Below are 20,324 nucleotides of genomic sequence, written 5' to 3'. Positions count from 1 at the left end.
AGTCACACTATGCCTAGCTTCCTAAGTAGTATGCTGGCCCTTGCAACTGCATGGTTGACTGCAGTTCTGGAGGATTGGTGGGGATAAAAGAACAGTTATGACAGAAGAAAAGGAACATCAAGAATTAAAGGATTTTTATATATAATTGATTTTGTACAGAGAGGAAGGGAGAGAGAGAGAGATAGAGTTAGAAACATTGATGAGAGAGAGTCATCGATCAGCTGCCTCTTGCACATCCCCTACTGGGGATATGCCTGCAACCAAGGTACATGCCCTTGACCGGAATCGAAACTGGGACCCTTCAATTTCCAAGCCGACGCTCTATCCATTGAGCCAAACCGGTTTCGGCAAGAATTAAAGGATTAAAAAAAAGTTTTTTTAAAGATGGAGCCACCCCAGGCACCATCTTTGTCTGAAAGCTCAAATCATGTAAACCCCAAGAGTGGCTCAGTTTGTAAGCCAAATTCTACACACACAATAGTCCCTAACATGTATATCCACAGAACAAATAGGAACTCCATGGGGAAAAAAGAACTCTCAGGTTAAGTAATAGGAAATGATGAATTCCAGAATTAGCTCTTGGAATTCAAGGAACATCCATCAACACAGTACAGCTCTGCAGTTAGCACCTTCCTAATTAAACACTGGGTTAGCCCTAGTGTTTCAGTAATCTGCTCATAGGCCTTTTTTCCAAGGAACCCTAACAGAAGTGTTCTATCAAGCATCCTAAACTTTGGGATTAAAGGATGTAGACTGTGCATTCATATCTGTGATTTATTGACCTTTAGTAATAATCTGAGTATCCTAGCTCGTGTCAGCTGTGCTATAAAGTGTTAAGGGAAGGAAAGAAATCATACAAAGTAAAGAACTAAATACCCTGCTGGTGTGACTCAGTGGTTGAGCATCGACCTATGAACCTGGAGGTCAAAGTTCAATTCCCAGTCAGGGCACATGCCCAAGTTGTGGCCTCAATCCCCAGAAGGGGCATACAGGAGGGAATCGATAAATGGTTCTCTCTCATCACTGATGTTTCTCTCTCTCCCTCTCTGAAACCAATAAAAATATATATTATAAAATGTAACCACTGAGGTTTTTATATATAAAAACCTAAGTGACCAAATGACTAGCTGGTAGCTATGATGCACGTTGACTACCCGGGGACAGACACTCAACGCAGGAGCTGCCCCCTGGTGGTCAGTGCGCTCCCACAGCAGGAGTGCTGCTAGGCTGACACCAGACCAAAGGCTCACGGGCCTCTCCTTCAGGCTCTCCCTTGGGCACTCCCCCTGGGTAGTAGGCACAGCAGGGCTGAGATGAGCAGGACACGCCCAGCCTGACAAGATGGTGGGGAAAGGCCAGGCTGCAATGGTGCAGAGATCCACTGATCCCTGCAGGCAAGGCCAAGAAACCCTGCCAGTGCCTGAATCTGTGCACCAGGCCTCTAGTATGGAATAATTTTGTACTATCTTTGCAACTTCTTATGAAATGATAATTATTTTAAAATAGTGTTATGTTTTTTAAAAAGTGCTTAAATGCCCCTCTCTTCCACCTGTTCCCTACCAACCCAACACCATGCTTACCTTCTCAAAATCTGCGAGTGACCTGTTCTTGCTAGCCTGGGCCACACATTTTAATGCTTCTGTCTAAGAAGAAAGAGAAAAATAGTGAAAGCGATCTGTTCTGCACAACCCACATCCCACAACAAGTTTCATAAGCAGTATGCTGCATCCCAACAACTTCTGGTTGCAAGGAAAAACCAGGCCCACAACTGTTCTTGAGGCCTGGGAAGAAAAGCTACAATAAGACCCCTGAGGGAACTGTGGCTGTGCCTGCAAAGTAAATCGGAAGGTTCTACACTCATGGTGGCCAGAGACTAGAGTCCTCAAAGCAGGCACCTGATGGAATTTTGGGGACCACCCAGAGACCCTAGTGCACATTCACCTGGCCCCTCCTGTTCCCCGAAGGCTGAGACATGGAGGCCCGGCACCATGCCTGCACCCACTCAATCCAGATCATAAAGGTGGAGGAGATCTCGGCCAACAAGTGCCACCAACTGGCATGGCAGTCAAGCAGTTACAGGACCAAGTTCCAAGATCAAGTTCCTGCTGCCCCAACAGGTCCTTCATCACCAGTACTAGCACTTCACCACCAAAAGGCCCAACGCATTTTTTGTTCTGTTTTGTTGATCCTCACCTGAGGATATTATTTCCACTGATTTTTAGAAAGAATGGAATGAAGGAAGGGAGGGTACATATGTGCTCTTGATCAGAATGTGCTCTTGATCAGGAATCGAACCCAAAACCCTTCGATGCTGCAACCACTGAAACAAATCAGCCAGGGCTCCAACATCTTTTACATGTAGGGCCTCCCTGTCCCCTGGGCTGCCCAAATAAACTCCCTGGGGAAACCAGGAAGGAAAACAAAAAGAATACCACTGTGTGCCAACCAGTTTCCCTTTGAAATCTGAAATAAAAATACTAAAAAACAGCAAGTTCCCCGCCCCCCCCTAAAAAAAACCTTGACACAGCATTCTCCGAAGATGACAAGTTAAAAGGGAAAATGACCAGAGAACTGATTTCTTTCCAAGACTCCCTATCCCTGTAACATCCCTGATTTCTTCCTTCCCACCTGATAAGACCTGTGTTTCATGAAGATTCATTCGGCTAAGTTTATTGGTGTGCACACCAAAGTCTATTTTCATTAGGGTTGAGGCATCACGATTTTACATATTAACTGCACGTTAAAACCCCAGAGTGATGAAGGTACAATCAATGGTTCTGGGCATTTCTAACCCAGAAGAAATCTACAACATTAATCTCTTTAGGAGAACGGTCTGACTCCTGCTCAAAAGCGTCAACAAGGTACACAGGACCAGGAGCTCCTCCTGTACGGTTAAATGTACTTAAATAAGGATGGTGTGTCTTATACAGCAGACTTCAAAAATAGAGCAAAGGCTCGGTCCCTATGGCTCAGTTTGTTGGGTGTCGTCCCATGAACCAGGAGGTTGCCAGTTCAATTCCCGGTCCAGTCACATGCTTGGACTGGAGGCTCAACCCTAGGCAGCAAATCAATGTTTCTCTCTCTGTCTCTGTCTCTCTTCTTCCTTCCTTCTCTCCCCCCTTCTTCCCGCTAAAAATCAATAAAAATATATTTTTTTAAAGATATTGCAGCCAAAACCTGTTTGGCTCAGTGGATACAGCGTCGGCCTGAAGACTGAAAGGTCCCGGGTTCGATTCCGGTCAGGGCCATGTACCTTGGTTGCAGGCACATCCCCGGTTGGGGGGGGGGGGGGGGGGGGCGTAATAAGAGGCAGGGGGTAATAAGAGGCAGCTGATCAATGTTTCTCTCTCATCGATGTTTCTAAGTCTCTATCCCTCTCTCTTCCTCTCTGTAAAAAAAATCAATAAAATATATTTTTAAAAGATGGTGCAAAGTGTTCTCAGCATTTGTCCTAGAGACAGAAGAAATGTCATAATGAGAAAAGCCTGGAACTTAGAGCCAAGATAACCAAGTTCAAAGTCTGGCTCCACCACTACCAGTTAGTTACCTGACCTTGTTCTGGATACCTGATCTCTCTCAACCCATTTCCTCAACTCTACTTCTAGATAATAACCAGTATTCACTTCAGCAATAACCAGTATTCTTTTGGTCGAAGTTAGAGGCTGATCTGAAACTTTTCTGATAAAAAGCCAATCAGGGCCACTTGTGGAGAAGGAAGAAACCATCTTGTGGCCATTCCTCTAAAGATACAGTGAGAGAGCCATGTGCCTGTTGTTTGGAGACAAATGCATCTGAATCTACAAAGATTACTTTTACTTTAGTAATTACATTTAAACAAAATACAAAGAAGTGATGGTGAAGATATCTGAGACGTCATCTTTACACAGGTGTTACTCACAGCTATTTAGGCACAAAAGGTACCACGAAAAGAGCTACTGGCCCAGCCAGTGTGGCTTGGTGGTTAAGCACCGACCCATGAACCAGGAAATCACGGTTCAATTGCCAATCAAGGCACATGCAGGGGTTGCAGGCTTGATACCCAGTAGAGCATGTGCAGGAGACAACTGATCAATGATTCTCTCTCATCATTGATGTTTCTATCTCTCCCTCTCCCTTCCTCTCTGAAATCAATATATTTTTTAGGAAAAAAGAATTCTTTTAGCACCACATCCAAAACTCAGGACATGAGTGCAAGATGCTACTATGAGAAGCACTCAGGTGAGTCATCTAAACCTAGTTTCTGCACCAAGCAATCTGATCTTCTTAAAGCACATGTGCACCAGGCCTTACTGGGCTTCTAGGAGAATTAAAGATTCCATATTCTGCACCTGTCAAATTTGCAAGTCAGGCTCAGATAAATTTCCTGGTCAAAGCTAAATACAACCTAACTCAATGCAAATGCTACAACTCACTCCTATAAGTCCTTCAAACCATCTGATGTCCGAAAGAGCACAAAACTCTGACTTTTTAGATCACAAATTTAACAGTATAAGAAATATACTGAACAGGCTTAAGAGATAGGGGTTGGAGAAGAGGGGATAAAAATATAAAAGGAGACTTGAAGAGCACTAGTCTCACCAAACATCATGTCTGACACAATATGCTGGCCTCAAGTAAGTAGAGATCAGAACTGCAGTCATGGTGTTCCCTACCTGCCTCCCTGCATACCGCAGTGCAAGCTTCCCGCTCACCAGAGCCTGGACATCTTCTGGGCTAGAAAAAAAAAAAAACAGAAAAAAAAAAAACATACTTGGTCAATTGCTCCAGGATATTATGCTGTAAGTATAGACTTAGGCAAATTTCTTTTTCTCAGAATTCTATCAGCCCTATCCCGAACCCCATAAGCCCCTTACATTGCAGAAGCCACTCTGAATTCCTACACTCTGGGATGAAAATCAACAGTGAGGAGCAGAAAAACTTTAGCATTAAAAAGGAAGTCATAATGAACCAACCAAAAGTAGTAGAACCAACAGGCAGAATAATAAGTGTAAGTCAGCCGAAACTGGTTTGGCTCAGTGGATAGAGCGTCAGCCTGCGAACTGAAGGGTCCCAGGTTCGATTCTGGTCAAGGGCATGTACCTTGGTTGCGGGCACATCCCCAGTGGATGTTTCTCTCTCATCAATGTTTCTTTTTCTTTTTTCTTAAATATATTTTATTGATTTTTCACAGAGAGGAAGGGAGAGAGATAGAGAGCTAGAAACATCAATGAGAGATAGATCGACCAGCTGCCTCCTGCACCACCCCCATCGGGGATGTGCCCACAACCAAAGTGCATGCCCTTGATTGGAATCGAACCTGGGACCTTTCGGTCTGCAGGCCGATGCTCTATCCACTGAGCCAAACCGGTTTCGGTTCTCATCAATGTTTCTAACTCTCTGTAAAAAATTAGTAAAATATATTTTAAAAAATAAAAAATAAAAAAAATAAGTGTAAGTCAATCCCAATATAAGATTTAAAAAAAACAAAAACAAAAACAGCCCAGCATGGCTCAGTGGTTGAGTGTAGACCTATGACCCAGAAGGTCAAAGTTCAATTCCCAGTCAGGGCACATGCCCAGTTGTGGGCTTGATCCCTAGTAAGGAGTATGCAGGAAGCAGCCAATCAATGATTCATCATTTTATGTTTTTCTCTCTCTCTCCTTCTCCCCTCCTCTCTGAAATCAATAAAAATATCTTTATAAAATAAAGATCCAAAAAGAATCCCAGTGAGTATCTCATTTACTACCCCAAAATGTGGATGAATTATGTATTATTCTTTATAAACATCTGTCATACTTTCTGTTGATTCCTTTTTCTAACTTCTCCCTAACCTCTTCCTTAATCACCCCGTTTGTCTGTAAGTTATTTTCTGGCCCTCTGTCCAATTATTACTCTTTGGACAGAATAACTGCAGGATACTCCAAGGAGGTTTCCCATTACTTCCAGCAGTCCCAGTCCCTGCCAAGCCATCTCTAGCACAGAGAAAACTTAGGTAAAAATCTGAATTCTCATATCCCAGAGTTAATGTGCACCTACCTGTTGAGCATGATTTTGCACAACAACATGTACTTCAGAGAGGTGATGGCCTTGGGGCTATCAATGGAGTCATAACCCTCAAATGCCTCATAGAAATATGAGTATGCAGTTTTCCAGTCCTTCTCCTCTGCTGCGTGAATAATACCTAAGCATTGAAAAGGAAGGTGGAAGAACCACATGAGAACCATACAAGATCAGAGCTGGGAAGGGCCTCAGAAATCTATCCCAACCCCGTCCACTTATTCCTGGGGTCAGGAAAGGATAAAGGACCTGTCCAAAGTCATTATCAGCTAATGGCAAAGCTGGATTAGAACCCATGTCTTTCTCTGGATTCCCAGTTCAATGTCATCTTGCTAATATAAATTCTAAAGGATTCAAGACCCAACTCGCGGGAAGATCCTAAAGCCTGCATACTGTAACGTCTTCTCCATGCTTCTCACCCTTACTGCAAGCATCCTATCTTTTTGCAGCCACTAGGAAAAGGACACCTCCATTACATCACTTTCATAAGTCAGGAAGTTGATCCAAACATCCCTGAATGACTGATTTTAATAATATTAACCACTTCATTAGATAGCTTTTCTAAGCTTGACATTTTTATATGTAAGCAGCTTTCATGGGGGAGAAAAAAAAACATTCTCTTACATCCTCATTTGAACTATTTCTCATTTATGGATGTCCTTTACCCCAGTTGTGAGTTGCAACAGTACATAGATTTCACATAATGCCAAATCCATGGGCTTAAAAGCACAGGTAAACAGTATTTATTTAGACTGACATATCACATTCATCTATTTCTCTACTTCTTGGAAGTTGGGTTGCTCCCAATGAGCCTAACTTTGAACCTGCTACTATTTCCAACCTATGCCATGACCTGGCATAATATGAAAATGAGTTCTTTTTAGCTTGGGAGCACCTACGTCCTGAGAGTCTATCTACATATTAGTTCTAACTCTGCCTCTGTCCCATCCATTGTTTACCACAGGGCTTTCCAACATTCTTCAAATCAAGGTACATGTAGTAGAACAGTAGTCAGCAAACTCATTAGCTAACAGAGCCAACGGCACAACGACTGAAATTTCTTTTGAGAGCCAAAAACCGACTTCTGTGCATGGGCCACAAAGTTTCAATCGCACTGTACGTGCGCACCTGCACGTGGTATTTTGTGGAAGAGCCACACTCAAGAGGCCAAAGAGCCACATGTGGCTCGCGAGCCGCAGTTTGCAGACGACTGTAGTAGAAAGTATTCAGCATGCTGGAGTAAAAAGATGAAACTACTGACGTATGTCCCCAAGATATCAATGTTTCAGCACCCTTCTAATCTACCTATTACATACCTGTGAGTCTGGCACCCCAGCTGGGAACTCCCCCAGCACTTGACCCTACCCAAAAAGCCTTCCCCTCTGAGGCTAAAGGAATCAGATCCTCCTTCTACTACTTTAAACACAGAAAACCCACCTTCTCTAAGGCCAAGGAGAACTCTTTAAAGAATGCCCAACAAACTATTAACCCTGCTAAAACTAGGTAAGACAAATCTCCATTTTCCCATACCTCCCACCTCCCAGTGCAGAGCTAGAGAGGAACAGATCAGACCCAAACTAAAATTAGTCAGGAAAAAAAGTAAAATATGCCCCTACCCCAAGATGGTATATGGTTTTCCCAAACACATTAGTAAATAGGGGCCACATTAGGATTATGAGCATCATGGTTGGTGTGGGTGTATTGTTTAAAAAGAACTAAACTGGCCGAAACCGATTTGGTTCAGTGGATAGAGCGTCGGTCTGCAGACTGAAGGGTCCCAGGTTCGATTCCAGTCAAGGGCATGTACACTGGTTGCGGGCACATACCCGTCGGGGGGGGGGGGGGGGGGGGGGGGGGGTGCAGGAGGCAGATGGTCAATGTTTCTCTCTCATCAATGTTTCTAACTCTCTCTCTCTCTCTCCCTTCCTCTCTGTAAAAAATCAATAAAATATATTTTAAAAAAGAACTAGACTATCACTCATTCAACACAAATATTAATGAGCTTCCCATGTGCCACACACTGATATAGCTGCTCTGGAGGAAATAAATACAAATGAGGTCCTCAAGGAGCTCAGCCTCACAGTGGGAAAGATCACAAAAACAAACAAACAAAAAAAAACATAGGGAAGTGTGAAGAAAAGAAGACTTCCTGGAGAGGGTTTATAGAGAAGACATCTGAGCTGGATCTAGAAGGATGCATAGGAGTTTGCCAAGGGGACAAGATGAAAAGGGGAATTTTGAAACAGAGTTGACAAAATATATAAAGGCTCAGAAGAAGAAGCACATGAAGTAATTTGATGAATAGGAATGAAAACCAAAGATGATAATGAGAAGGATGCTTTCCTTTTTTTAATCCTCACCCGAGAATACAGTTCACTGATTTTAGAGAGAGAGGAAAGGGGGAGAGAGAAACATACCGTATATCAGTTGCCTCCCGTACTCACCCCAAATGGGGAGTGAGCCCACAACCTGCTGGTGTATGGGACAACGCTCCCATCAACTAAGCCACCTGACCAGGGCAGATGCCTTCCTTTGGTTAAGTACTATAATTAAGCCTGGAGATTACAGGGAACTACTGGAAAATTTTAAACAAAGAAGTTGCATGATCAGATCTGTGTTTCAGAAAAATGACTTTGGACGAGTAAGAAAGATGGACTGAGGAAAGTGACTAGGGACAGTTAGATCAGTAAAAAACTCCAGTGGTCTAGGCATCAATTAGAGCAGTGATTGCAGAGATGGAAAAGGAAAGGCTGATGTGGAGACAGACCCAACCTTATCCGGCAACTGAGTATGAGCATGAGGGGTGAAGGAGAGGAAGGGGTCAAAATTACTCCAAAGACAACAGTTTGAGCAACTAAGTCAACAATGATGCCACTCACTAAAACAGGAGAGGCACAAAAGAACAATTGAAGGGGTTAAATAATTTTAGTTTTTAACATGCTGAGATTGAAAAATAATGTGTATGTCCATTATGAAGCTGAAAATCTGGATATGGAATTTAGGAGGAAGTTACTGGAGATTTACATGAGGGGATTGTTAGTGTTATATATCAACTAAAGTCTGGGAAAAACATGGGGTTAGACAGGAAACAGGGAGAACAAGAAGAGAAAAGAACTGAGAAAACAACAGTGAGGAACTCAGCAAAGATAATTAGTCAAGGGAGGAGAACCAAAAAGACAGTGATATCAAAGAAGCCTAGCCCTGGCCAAGTGGCTCAGCGATTGGAGTGTGAGCTTAAGCACTAAAGGGTTGCGGGTTCAATTTCCAGTCAAGGGCACACACCTGGGTTGCAAGTTTGATTCCCTGGCCCCAGTTGGGGCATGTCTAGAAGGCAAACAATCAATGTATCTCACATAAATGCATCTCTCTCTCTCTATTCCTCCTTTCACCCCTTTCACTCTCTTTCTAAAAATCAATAGAAAAAAATATCCTTGGGTGAGGATTAACAAAAAAAAAAAAAAAAAAAAAAAAAAGAGGAAAAAGGAAGAAAGAAAAAGAAATCTAGAGTATTTAACAGGGTCAAAATCCCCCATCAGAGGAGTCAAGAGAGAAGAAAATAAGGATAGTATTTCAACACTTTCAAGAAGCTTGCCAAAAAAAGACAGCAACTTAAAAAGGAGAAAGAACTACGCTTTTTCAGCTGGGGTGGTTCAACGCCTGAGATGCAGATACACATGTAGAAGAGACTACAGATTTAGAATAGAACAAATGGACAAGTAGAAGGATCATTCTTGATGGAGGCTACAAATGGAGAGTGACAAATTCTGGAGAGAGAAAAGAAGCGAGTTTATATAAAAATGGCCTCCAATTCCTCTGAGAAATCAGATGCAAGTCCATGTCTTGACCATGAAGGAAAAGCATAATAAAAAAGCAGGGATTGCTGAAACCCGTATGGCTCAGGGGATAGAGCGTCAGCCTGAGGACTAAAAGGTCCCAGGTTCGATTCTGGTCAAGAGCATGTACCTTGGTTGCGGGCACATTCCCAGTAGGGGGTGTGCAAAAGGCAGCTGATCGATGTTTCTCTCTCATCGATGTTTCTAACTCTCTTTCCCTCTCTCTTCCTCTCTGTAAAAAATCAATAAAAAATATATTTAAAAAATAAATAAATAAAGAGCAGGGATTTAAAGAAAGTGCCAAGAACTGGACAAGGCTAGGTAATATGATAAAAAACTTCACATTCATCATAATTTAATCCCCACCACAATCCTATGAAGAGGTACAATTTACAGATGAGTTACAGATAAATTAAGTAACTTGCCCTATCTTTGATAAATTACCTAACTAGAATTTGGCAGAACTAAAATGTCAACCAAGGAAAGTCGGTTTCTAGAGCTATTGCTCTTAACCTCTGAATGACAAAACATGCCATTTGATACTCAAAATACTCAAGAGGCAAGTAGGGCAGGTATTATCTCTCTTTTACAGACATGGAAATTAGAACTACAGAGAGGTAAGGGCTTAAACTAGTTTTCTGCCTTTAATTCCAGTGCTCCTTCAGTGATAATAAAGTATAACCAATAAAAGCTGCTGACTTCAAGTATTCTACTACCCATGGCCTCCTAGCCCCAACATTCACACACTCCATCAGAAAGCTACACTACACTCAACTGAAATTCGGGAGTGGCGGTGTCTTGTCTCAGCCCTGTTCTGAGGCCACTTGGAAAAGTCCAACATGCTTTACAAAGATCTCCAAGTGACAACAGACTCGGGTTAATCAACGTTAGAAAGAGCTGCCACCAGCCCGAGTAGTGACAAAGAAGGAAATTAAGGGAGCTTTTTAAACCTAAGTGAGAGCTCTCTAAGGTTTTGGCTCTAAAAATCAGGTTGCCTGGGCAACCATGGGTAAACATGTTATTAATATATTTTAGGCAGTTAATAGCAAGTTAATAGAAGGAGGAAGCTAGTTAGAGAAAACCTTCTAGTTGGTTTCTCTGAAGAAGGCTCAAGCCAAATCAGCCAATTTTATTCCCAGCCCCACCCCCCATATTCCTCCCACCTATGAAATAAGGTGAGTTCTAAGAAAACATCCCATGAGTAGCTACAGGCATTACCTGACTGCATATCCAATGTGGCCTGCAACTTAGGGGGGCAGTAGATGGCATTTGCTGTGGTTCGAGCAGAGGTTAAGGCAGCTCGGGCTTTCGGCAAGTTGCTGAGGGCATGGTACGTTTTGCTTTCTAAAAGCTGTACTTCCACCAAAAGGGCTTTGTCGTCCATCTTTTTCAACTCCCGCAACAGCTGAGAACCTGGAGGAGGAAAAATATTATGCCCCCTTCTGAGCCATAATCTTAATACCTTCATCCCATATCTCCCTCTCCCACCCTCATAAGAACACTCAGGATAAAGAAACCTGAAATCTGCCAGAACCCAAAAAGAGGTTACCTACTTACAAGAATTAAATTTTCTGTTAAATGTGCTATCTTCCAACAAAGAAACACAAATCTCTTTGAAGCTTTCTGTATTCTAAGGAGCACATTAGAGCCAAGAGCTTACTTGTAAATCCTGAAATCTCCACCCAGAAAACGCTGAAACTAGTTATCCAGTGATCTCACTCACTTTCTTTCTGTCCAGCAATCACAGACTACATAAAAAATACCAGGCACTAGGGTTGGCGGAAGTAGGAAAAGAGTTCTGGATATACCAATAGTCTCCAAATACACCTTACCTTCTTCCCCATCTCATGTGAAAAATCAAATCCAAAAAGACTTGCATCAGCCGAGACCAGTTTGGCTCAATGGATAGAGCGTCGGCTTGGGGACTGAAGGGTCCCGGGTTCGATTCCGGTCAAGGGCATGTACCTTGGTTGCGGGCATATCCCCAGTAGGGGGTGTGCAAGAGGCAGCTGATCGATGACTCTCTCATCAATGTTTCTAACTCTCTATCTCTCTCCCTTCTTCTCTCTACAAAATCAATAAAATATATTTAAAATAAAATAAAAAGACTTGCATCAGATACAAAAATTAACTCAAAATGAGTCAAAGACCTAAAGATAAGATCTAAACCTATAAAATATAGGAATAAAATATAGAAGTAAATCGTTGTAATCTTAGACAATGACCGCTTAGTAATGATACCAAAATCATAAGTAACAAAAGAAAAATGGAATTTAATCCAAATTAAATTATGCTTCAAAGAAAACCACTAAGAAAGTGAAAAACCAAATCATAAGGTGGGAAAAAAATATCTGCAAATCATATATCTGGTAAGAGACTGGTATCCAGAATAAATAATAAAAGCACAAATAATCTAATTAAAAAATAGCAAAGGATTTGAATCAACATTTCTCCAAAGACATACAAATGGCCAATAAGTACCGTACATGAAAAAATGTTTAACATCATTAGTCATTAGGGAAATGCAAATCAAAACCACAATGAGGTACCGTATCACGCCAACTAGATGGCTAAAATAAAAAAGACAGCCCTAGCTGGTTTGGCTCAGTGGATAGAGCATTGGCCTGGTGACTGAAGGGTCCCAAGTTCCATTCCAGTCATGAGCACATGTCCGGGTTGCGGGCTCAATCCCCGGAGGGGGGCGTGAAGGAGGCAGCCAATCAATGATTCTTTCTTCCTGATGTTTCTCTCTCTCTCTCTCTCCCCCTTCCTCTTTGAAATCAACAAAAATATATTTTTAAAAATAAAAAATAAAATCTTTTTTTTTTAAATGAATGAAGGGCTGCCATACGCTATAACATGGATGAACCTTAAAAACATGACCCTAAGTGAAAGAAGATAATCACAAATACCATATATTATATAATTCCACTTATATGAAACTGGAGGCCTGGTGTACGAAAATGTGTGCACTCGGGGAGGGAGGGTCCCCTCAGACTGGCCTGTGCCCTCTCACAGTCCAGGAACCCTTGAGGGATATCCACCTGCCGGCTTAGGCCCACTCCTCGGGGGATCAGGCCTTAACTGGCAGTCAGAAATCCCTCTGGCAGCCCAGGAGCCTTCGGGGGATGTCCAACTGTGGCTTAGGCCCACTCCCCTAAGCCGCAGTCAGACATCCTTAGTGCTGCAGAGGCGGCGGGAGAGGCTCCCATCACTCATGAGCCCATCTTCTGGCTGAGCGGCTCTCTGCAGGGAGCAGCTCCTGAATTGAGCATATGCCCCCTGGTGGTCAGTGCATGTCATAGTGACCAGTCATTCTGCCATTAGGGTCAATTTGCATATTACCCTTTTATTATATAGGCTGTCCAGAATAGGCAAATCTACAAAGGCAGAAAATAGATTAGTGACTGCCTGGTAAGCGGGGGAGGTGATGGATCATGGATGAATGGGAAGTGTAAGTAATGGGTCCAAGATTTATATCTGGGTTAATAAAAATGTTCAGAAAATCAGATAGTGGTAATGGATGCACAACTTTATGAATATACTAAAAACCAGTGGTTTGCACACTTTTAAAGGATGAATTTTATTGTCCATTAACTATATTGCAATACAACTTTTTTTTACATGCTACTATTTGTTAAAATCATATGAAATTGTTCTTTTTGCAGGATAAAAATGGATTATTAGCAATTTCTTCAACTTAATAGATTACAAAGGCATGTTTTTCCATATGGGAAAAATAATCTAGGACCTACTCTAATTTAAAAAAAAAAAAAAAACAAAACAGCATAGCCAGGTGTGGCTCAGCGACTGAGTGTCAACCCAGGAACGAAGAGGTCACTGGTTCGATTCCCAGTCAGGGCATATGGCCCAGTTGTAGGCTTGATCCCCAGTGGGGAGCATGCAGGAGGCAGCCAATCAATGATTCTCTCTCATCATTGATGTTTCTATCTCTTTCCCTCTCCCTTTCTCTCTGAAATCAATAAAAAAAATTTTTTTTTTAAAAACCAGCATCAGTCGAAACCGGTTTGGCTCAATGGATAGAGCGTCAGCTTGGGGACTGAAAGGTCCCGGGTTCGATTCCGGTCAGGGCATGTACCTTGGTTGCAGGCACATCCCCAGTAGGGGGTGTGCAAGAGGCAGCTGATCAATGTTTCTCTCTCATTGATGTTTCTAACTCTCTATCTCTCTCCCTTCCTCTCTGTACAAAATCAATAAAATGTATATTTTAAAAAATAAAAAAATAAAAAAAATAAAAAAATAAAAACCAGCATCAGGCAAAGATTTCAAGGTGTTTAAATGTCACACAGGAGAAAGCCTTTAGATGGCCCACTCCAACTTCTATATATATATACTTACATCTAATTAATTTATTTTTTAAATTTTATAATTTTTTTAAAAAATATATTTTTAGTATAATTATAAACAGATATGTAAATGTGATAAGGCAATAAAACACTTTGCAATTTGACCTTTCTATTCTCTAAATTAAAAATTAGTTCTAGTTAGTTTCTTAAAACTTCCAAATGGCATTTTTCCATGACAGATTCAGTAAATAAAGAAGTTTAAGCCTTCTTAGAAGAAAAATTATTAATGCATAACTAATAAAGAGTAGTCAGGCTCTAAAATACATTTAGCTAGCTAGGATGCCTTATTAATTACTACCAGCAACTTACCCAAATGCAATGCTTCCTGGTACCTCTTGGTATCGAAGTACAAAGACACTAGTCTTGCCTAGGAAAGAGAAAAGGCATTGACTGATGAAAGAAAGAAATCAAAGATTGATAGTCACAGAACTGTTACTGTTAAATATTCAAGACTTGATGATAGTATCAAATTCAGTCCAAAAATATTTATCTAGCCTATAGTATCATCTCTTTATGGGCAGTGACTGCCTATTAATTTTATGATGTTACAGCTTACTTCTCTAAGTTAGCAGGTCTGCCATAAAAATTCAACCAAAGCAATTCTCATGAATGAAATTACTAGCAATAATCTTTGGGTGTCTGGATAACCCAAAATTGCAGAAAAAACTTTTATCAGGCTGGTGTTATTTATATTCATAGTCTGCCTAATGCATAGAGACCTGAAAATAGTACTAATGTAGGCACATACCTCCAAAGCTTGGCGTAAGAATGTTCTTTTCTCTGATTTGGCCCATTCGATACACTCTAAACACAACTCAACCTGCAACAGGAAAGAGACAATACATGCAACATTATGTCCTCACATTACTCCCACAAACTTTGCTTTGTAGAATAGCTTTAATTTCCACCTTACATATTACCCATATTGCTCTATTTAATGTCTCAGTGGACATGCTTGATACACAGATCTCAATGTGTAATGGTTATCCTATCTAATAAAAGAGTAATGTGCAAATTGACCATACCTCCTCTATACCCACATACCACACCCACCAGCCAATCAGGAGTGAGTATGCAAACTAATCCAAATAATACGGCTGTGGCCATGGAAAGAGCAGGAGGCTCAGGTGTCCCTGGCAATAGAGGAAGCCAACCTTTCTGCACACCCTGCCAGACCCAGGCCTCCACTTAAGGCTACAAAGTTTCAATTACATAAGATAAATAAATCCCAACAAAAATGGCAGCAGCCATGGAGCTGGAGAGAGCAGGAGGCATGAGTTGCCCCCAGCAATGGAAAAAAACAAGTTTGCACAGCCCTTGCTTGCCTTGGCCTCCACTTAAGCTACAAAGTTTCAATTATAGAAGATAAACAAATCCCAACAAAAATGGCTGTGCCCACTGAGCAAGCAGGAAGCTTGGCTCCACTCAAGGCTACAAAGTTTCAATTATAGAAGATAAATAAATCCCAGATACCAGGGCCTCCACTTGGGTTGCTGGGGGGCGTGGCCAACCTGCAAACCACCACAGGCCCCTCACTCAGGCCGCTGCACATCCCAAGGGGACTCCCACCCTAATCCAGGACACCCTTCAGGGCAACCAACCTGTCCCCACCTGTGCACCAGTCCTCTACCCTAATACAAGAATAATATGCAAACTGACAGTCAGTCCAACACACAAGATTGCTGCCCCCATGTGGTCAAAGATGACTGCCCCCATGTGAATACAAGATGGCTGCCACAATATGGCCAGCAGGGGAGGGCAGTTAGGGATGACCAGGCTGGCAGAGGAGGGAAGTTGGGGATGACCGGGCCTGCAGGGAAGGGCAGTTGGAGGGTTGTGGGCACCCAGGCCTGCAGGGGAGAGCAGTTAGGGATGACCAGGCCTACAGGGGAGGGCAGTTAGGGGCAAACAGGCTGGCAGAGGAGCAGTTAGGCATCAATCAGGCCAGCAGGGGAGTAGTTAGGGGTGATCAGGCTGACAGGCAGAAGTGGTTAGAGGCAATCAAGAAGGCAGGCAGGCGAGCTGTTGGGAGCCAGCAGTCCTAGGTTGTGGGAGGGATGTCCAACTGCCCATTTAGGCCCAATCCTACCTGAATCGGACAGTCAGACATTCCTCGATGGGTCCTAGATTGGAGAGGGTGCAGGCTGGGCTGAGGGACAACCCCCCCCCTCCATGCATGAATTTCATGCACCGGGCCTCTATTAGTATTATACTTTCTTATAGTATAGCAGTAGTATACTTTTTTACACTCAAAGTATCTTGGTGCTTAGACTGTGTTCCTCTAGAACAGCGTTTTTCAACCGCTGTTCCGCGGCACACGAGATGTTGCCTGGTGTGCCATAGGTGCAGACAAGACAAGAATTTTATAATTTTTCACTATTTTGTTTACTTAATATTTCATAATAAAGTAATTATAAAATACTTTCTTTGTGTTTATTTGATTCCTATTCAAGAGAATTACTTTATATATAGTCAATATAGGCACAGAGTTAAATTTTTTAACGTTTTCTAATGGTGGTGTGCCTCGTGATTTTTTTCATGAAACAAGTGTGCCTTTGCCCAAAAAAGGTTGAAAAACACTGCTCTAGAAGAGTCTCATTGTTGAGATTCCTCTTCTACCTGTCCCAGAAGAGACCCAGCATTTCCAATATATGTAGCCCTGGAATGTAGAATTCTATGATGGCTGAAAATTTTTTAAATCAGAAATTTGCCTCCAAATAGTTGCAAACAGTAACAATAATGTTTTAATGTGAATACACTGGGAGAAATTCTCAGCCTAAGCACAAATGCCTTGTTCCTAACAGTTGTTTGAAAGACTCAAAGGGCCCAGCTGGCCCTGGCAGTTTGGCTCAGTGTATAGAGCATCGGCCTGCAGACTGAAGGGTCCCAGGTTCGATTCTGCCAAGGGCACATGCTTGGGGTTGCAGGATCAATCCCCAGTGGGAGTTATGCAGGAGACAGCCAATCAATGATACTCTCTCATCATAAATGTTTCTTATCTTTCTCTCCATCTCCCTTCCTCTTTAAAAATCAATAAAAATATATACTTTAGCCCTGGCTGGCTCAGTGGATAGAGCATCGGCCTGTGGACTGAAGGGACGCAGGTTTGATTTAGGTCAAGGGCATGTACCTTGGTTGCGGGCAAATCCCTGTTGGGGGTGTGCAGGAGGCAGCTGATTGATGTTTCTCTCTCATCAATGTTTCTGACTCTCTATCCCTCTCCTTTCCTCTCTGTTAAAAAAAAAAAAAAAATCAATAAAATATATTAATAAAAAAATATATATATACACACACACACACTTTAAAAAAAAAAAAAAAAAAAGGAAAGGGGGCCGGCCCAGCTGGCTCTTCCCTTTCAGATTCTAAGTGCAACTTACAAATTCATTTAGCCCAGCACACTTCAGCTTTTATTAAAGGGAGCAAACAGAACTTAGAATTAAACGAAGACTTAAACAGGCATTTAAGCTTTATTTATAGGTACTCTGAATCCCCAGTTCTATCTGCCACCTAAGAAGTGATGTAATGGGCAAAGTAACTGATTTAAAGTAGGAATCTATGCTAGATGGTCTAAATACCGTCAGATAGCCTTGATATATTAGCTTTGACGAAGAACTTACTAAGTACTGCAGGTCTTACGTTACTTGTTACTGCAAATTTTTTATTAAAATGCTAATCAGAGCATAATATAAAAATGAAACTGAACTTTCTGGAGAACTAATACAACATGTTTTTGCTGTTACTGTTGTTTTAAACATATTTTTATTTATTTATTTATTTCAGAGAGTAAAAAAAGAGGGAGAGAGCCGAAACCGGTTTGGCTCAGTGGATCGAGTGTCGGCCTGCGGACTGAAAGGTCCCGGGTTCGATTCCGGTCAAGGGCATACACCTTGGTTGCGGGCACATCCCCAGTGGGGGGTGTGCAGGAGGCAGCTGATCGATGTTTCTCTCTCATCGACGTTTCTCTCTGTCTCTTTCTCTCTGTAAAAAATCAATAAATTAAAAAAAAAGAGGGAGAGAAACAGCAATGATGAGAATCATTGATCCACTGCCTCCTGCACACCCCCTACTAGGGATCAAGCTCAAAACCTAGGCATGTGCCCTTGACCAGAATCAAACCTAGGACCCTTCAGTACACAGGCTAACACTCTATCCACTGAGCCAAACTGGCTAGGGCACAATAGGTTTTTGATGGAAATCCAAAGTCCTCTCAAGAGATGTTGTAAGGAGAGAAAAGCAAATGGACAGTCCAAACCAACTCATCTCTTGCCTTTAAATCCTAAGTCAAAATTCAATAAATAAATGGATGGCTGACATTAACTGGTATTTAGAGGATTCAACACTGAGATTCAATGAAAGCTTTACAATTCATTGGAGCCCTCTGGTGGCTACTTTAATCTCCAACCCTAAACACAATTGACCTCATAAAAATTCTACAAAAACTGAAATAAAAGCAAGCCAATCACAATTTCAGTTTTGAGTTAGGTTCTGAAAAGCCAAACTCAAAGTAAGATTTCTGTTCATGACATGAATAGAACTAAAAATATTTTACTGGCACTAGCTAGTTTGGCTCATTGGATAGAGCATTGCATGCAGACTGAAGGGTCCCAGGATCGGTTCCAGTCAAGGGCCCATACCTGGGTTGCGGGCTTGATTCCCCAGTAGGGGATGTGCAGGAGGCAGCCAATCAATGACTCTCTCTCATCATTGATGTTTCTCTCTCTCTCTCTCTCTCTCTCTCTCTCTCTCTCTCTCTCTCTCTTTTCTCCCTTCCTCTTTCTGAAATTAATAAAAACATCTTTTTTAATAAAAACATTTTACCATATAATTTAGCAACAAAAACACAGTAGTCTCTTGTACTATACATCTTGAAGGGGCTACAAAAAGTTTACCATCAATTTTACCCGAAGAACTGTTCCAAACAACACAAAAAATTAATAATACCTTGGCTCCTGATTCAGTAGTCTAGAGATTGGCCTCTGATGTATATTCCAAGCTAAAAACAAACACTGAATTCTACTACAAAAATCTCACCTGCCCCCATTTCCTTGACAGTCCAGATGTTAAGTGACTCACCCAGGATTACATATCAGCAATGGGATCAGAACTGGACGCTATCTCTAGTGCTCTTTCTATGTAAAACTAGCCTTAACAAATTCAAGTCAGTACAAACATTTCTTCTCGAGCACAGATTTTTGTACAAATGAACATGAACTGCATGCCTGTTATCAATTAAAGGTACATGATTTGCATTGTTTAGCACTATAATTGGTGCTTTAGTTCTAAGGGGAAAAATAAAGACCCTTATGTCACAGCTATTTTGTCAATGCTTTGTGCTTTGTTCATGCTAAACATGACTGATAAAGGGGCTAAGAATGCACACCCATGCTTCTCGAGGAAGCCAAATCTTACTTGAGTACAAAAGCTTGATGTGGTCAAAATTACATATTTAAGTTTTAAATCAATATACTTAACTATTTTTTTAAGTTCTATTAACTAAATTCCTATGGGGGAAAATTACTGTTCTAAGTCTAAAACTCTCTAGCACACACTCCTTTTGTCCATTGAAATAACTGTTTCAATAACAGGATTTTGATGTAAGGTTTCTTAAAATGTACTATTTGTTTCAGTTAGACTATAGCAAAAAAAAAAAAAAAAAAAAAAAGGCTTCCCATAGGCAATTTCCTAGAAAGCCCTGGAAGTTCACTATTTGGCAAGGATTTGATTCGGTCTTCTTTCTCTCTTCCTCACCCCAACTTTCTACTCCCCTCCCCTTACCAACCACTCCATTCCTACCCACTGCACAACTCCCAAATCCAATACATATATCCTTCTTTTCTAAGCTCTAACCTTAGACGGAAATTAACCCAAACCTAATCTGAATCCTAGCAGCTTTCAGCATATAGCAAGCTGCAGACTGTTCTGCAGATCTAACTTATGGTTAGTCCCCAAATAGAAAAAAAAACAAGGAAAAGACATCCTCCCATACTCTTGGTACCAAACTCCCAAGCATAAAAGCCTGAGCTTTCATAAAAGTGTTCTAAAACGTCCTATTTTATTCAGGCCTCAGTATTACTATGAGCAGAAACCG

The 20,324-nt window shown here is 41.6% G+C and overlaps 1 protein-coding gene across 4 annotated transcripts in view; it reads right to left on the bottom strand.

Moving 5' to 3' along the window:
- Window positions 1-20,324, bottom strand: part of PSMD11 (proteasome 26S subunit, non-ATPase 11) — a 34,961-nt gene that overhangs the window by 3,132 nt on the left and 11,505 nt on the right. For all 4 annotated transcript variants that reach the window (XM_036454235.1, XM_036454236.1, XM_036454238.1 and 1 more), the window contains 6 exons: window positions 14,985-15,056; window positions 14,546-14,603; window positions 11,088-11,282; window positions 6,016-6,160; window positions 4,653-4,713; window positions 1,581-1,643 (listed from right to left, as the gene is read on the bottom strand). In XM_036454235.1, the coding sequence (XP_036310128.1) occupies window positions 1,581-1,643; window positions 4,653-4,713; window positions 6,016-6,160; window positions 11,088-11,282; window positions 14,546-14,603; window positions 14,985-15,056 (594 nt within the window). The remainder of the gene's footprint in view (window positions 1-1,580; window positions 1,644-4,652; window positions 4,714-6,015; window positions 6,161-11,087; window positions 11,283-14,545; window positions 14,604-14,984; window positions 15,057-20,324) is intronic.

The sequence above is a fragment of the Pipistrellus kuhlii genome, unplaced genomic scaffold, assembly GCF_014108245.1.
Source record: "Pipistrellus kuhlii isolate mPipKuh1 unplaced genomic scaffold, mPipKuh1.p scaffold_m20_p_28, whole genome shotgun sequence".
Lineage (NCBI taxonomy): Eukaryota > Metazoa > Chordata > Mammalia > Chiroptera > Vespertilionidae > Pipistrellus > Pipistrellus kuhlii.
This window is presented reverse-complemented; position numbering and strand designations above follow the sequence as displayed.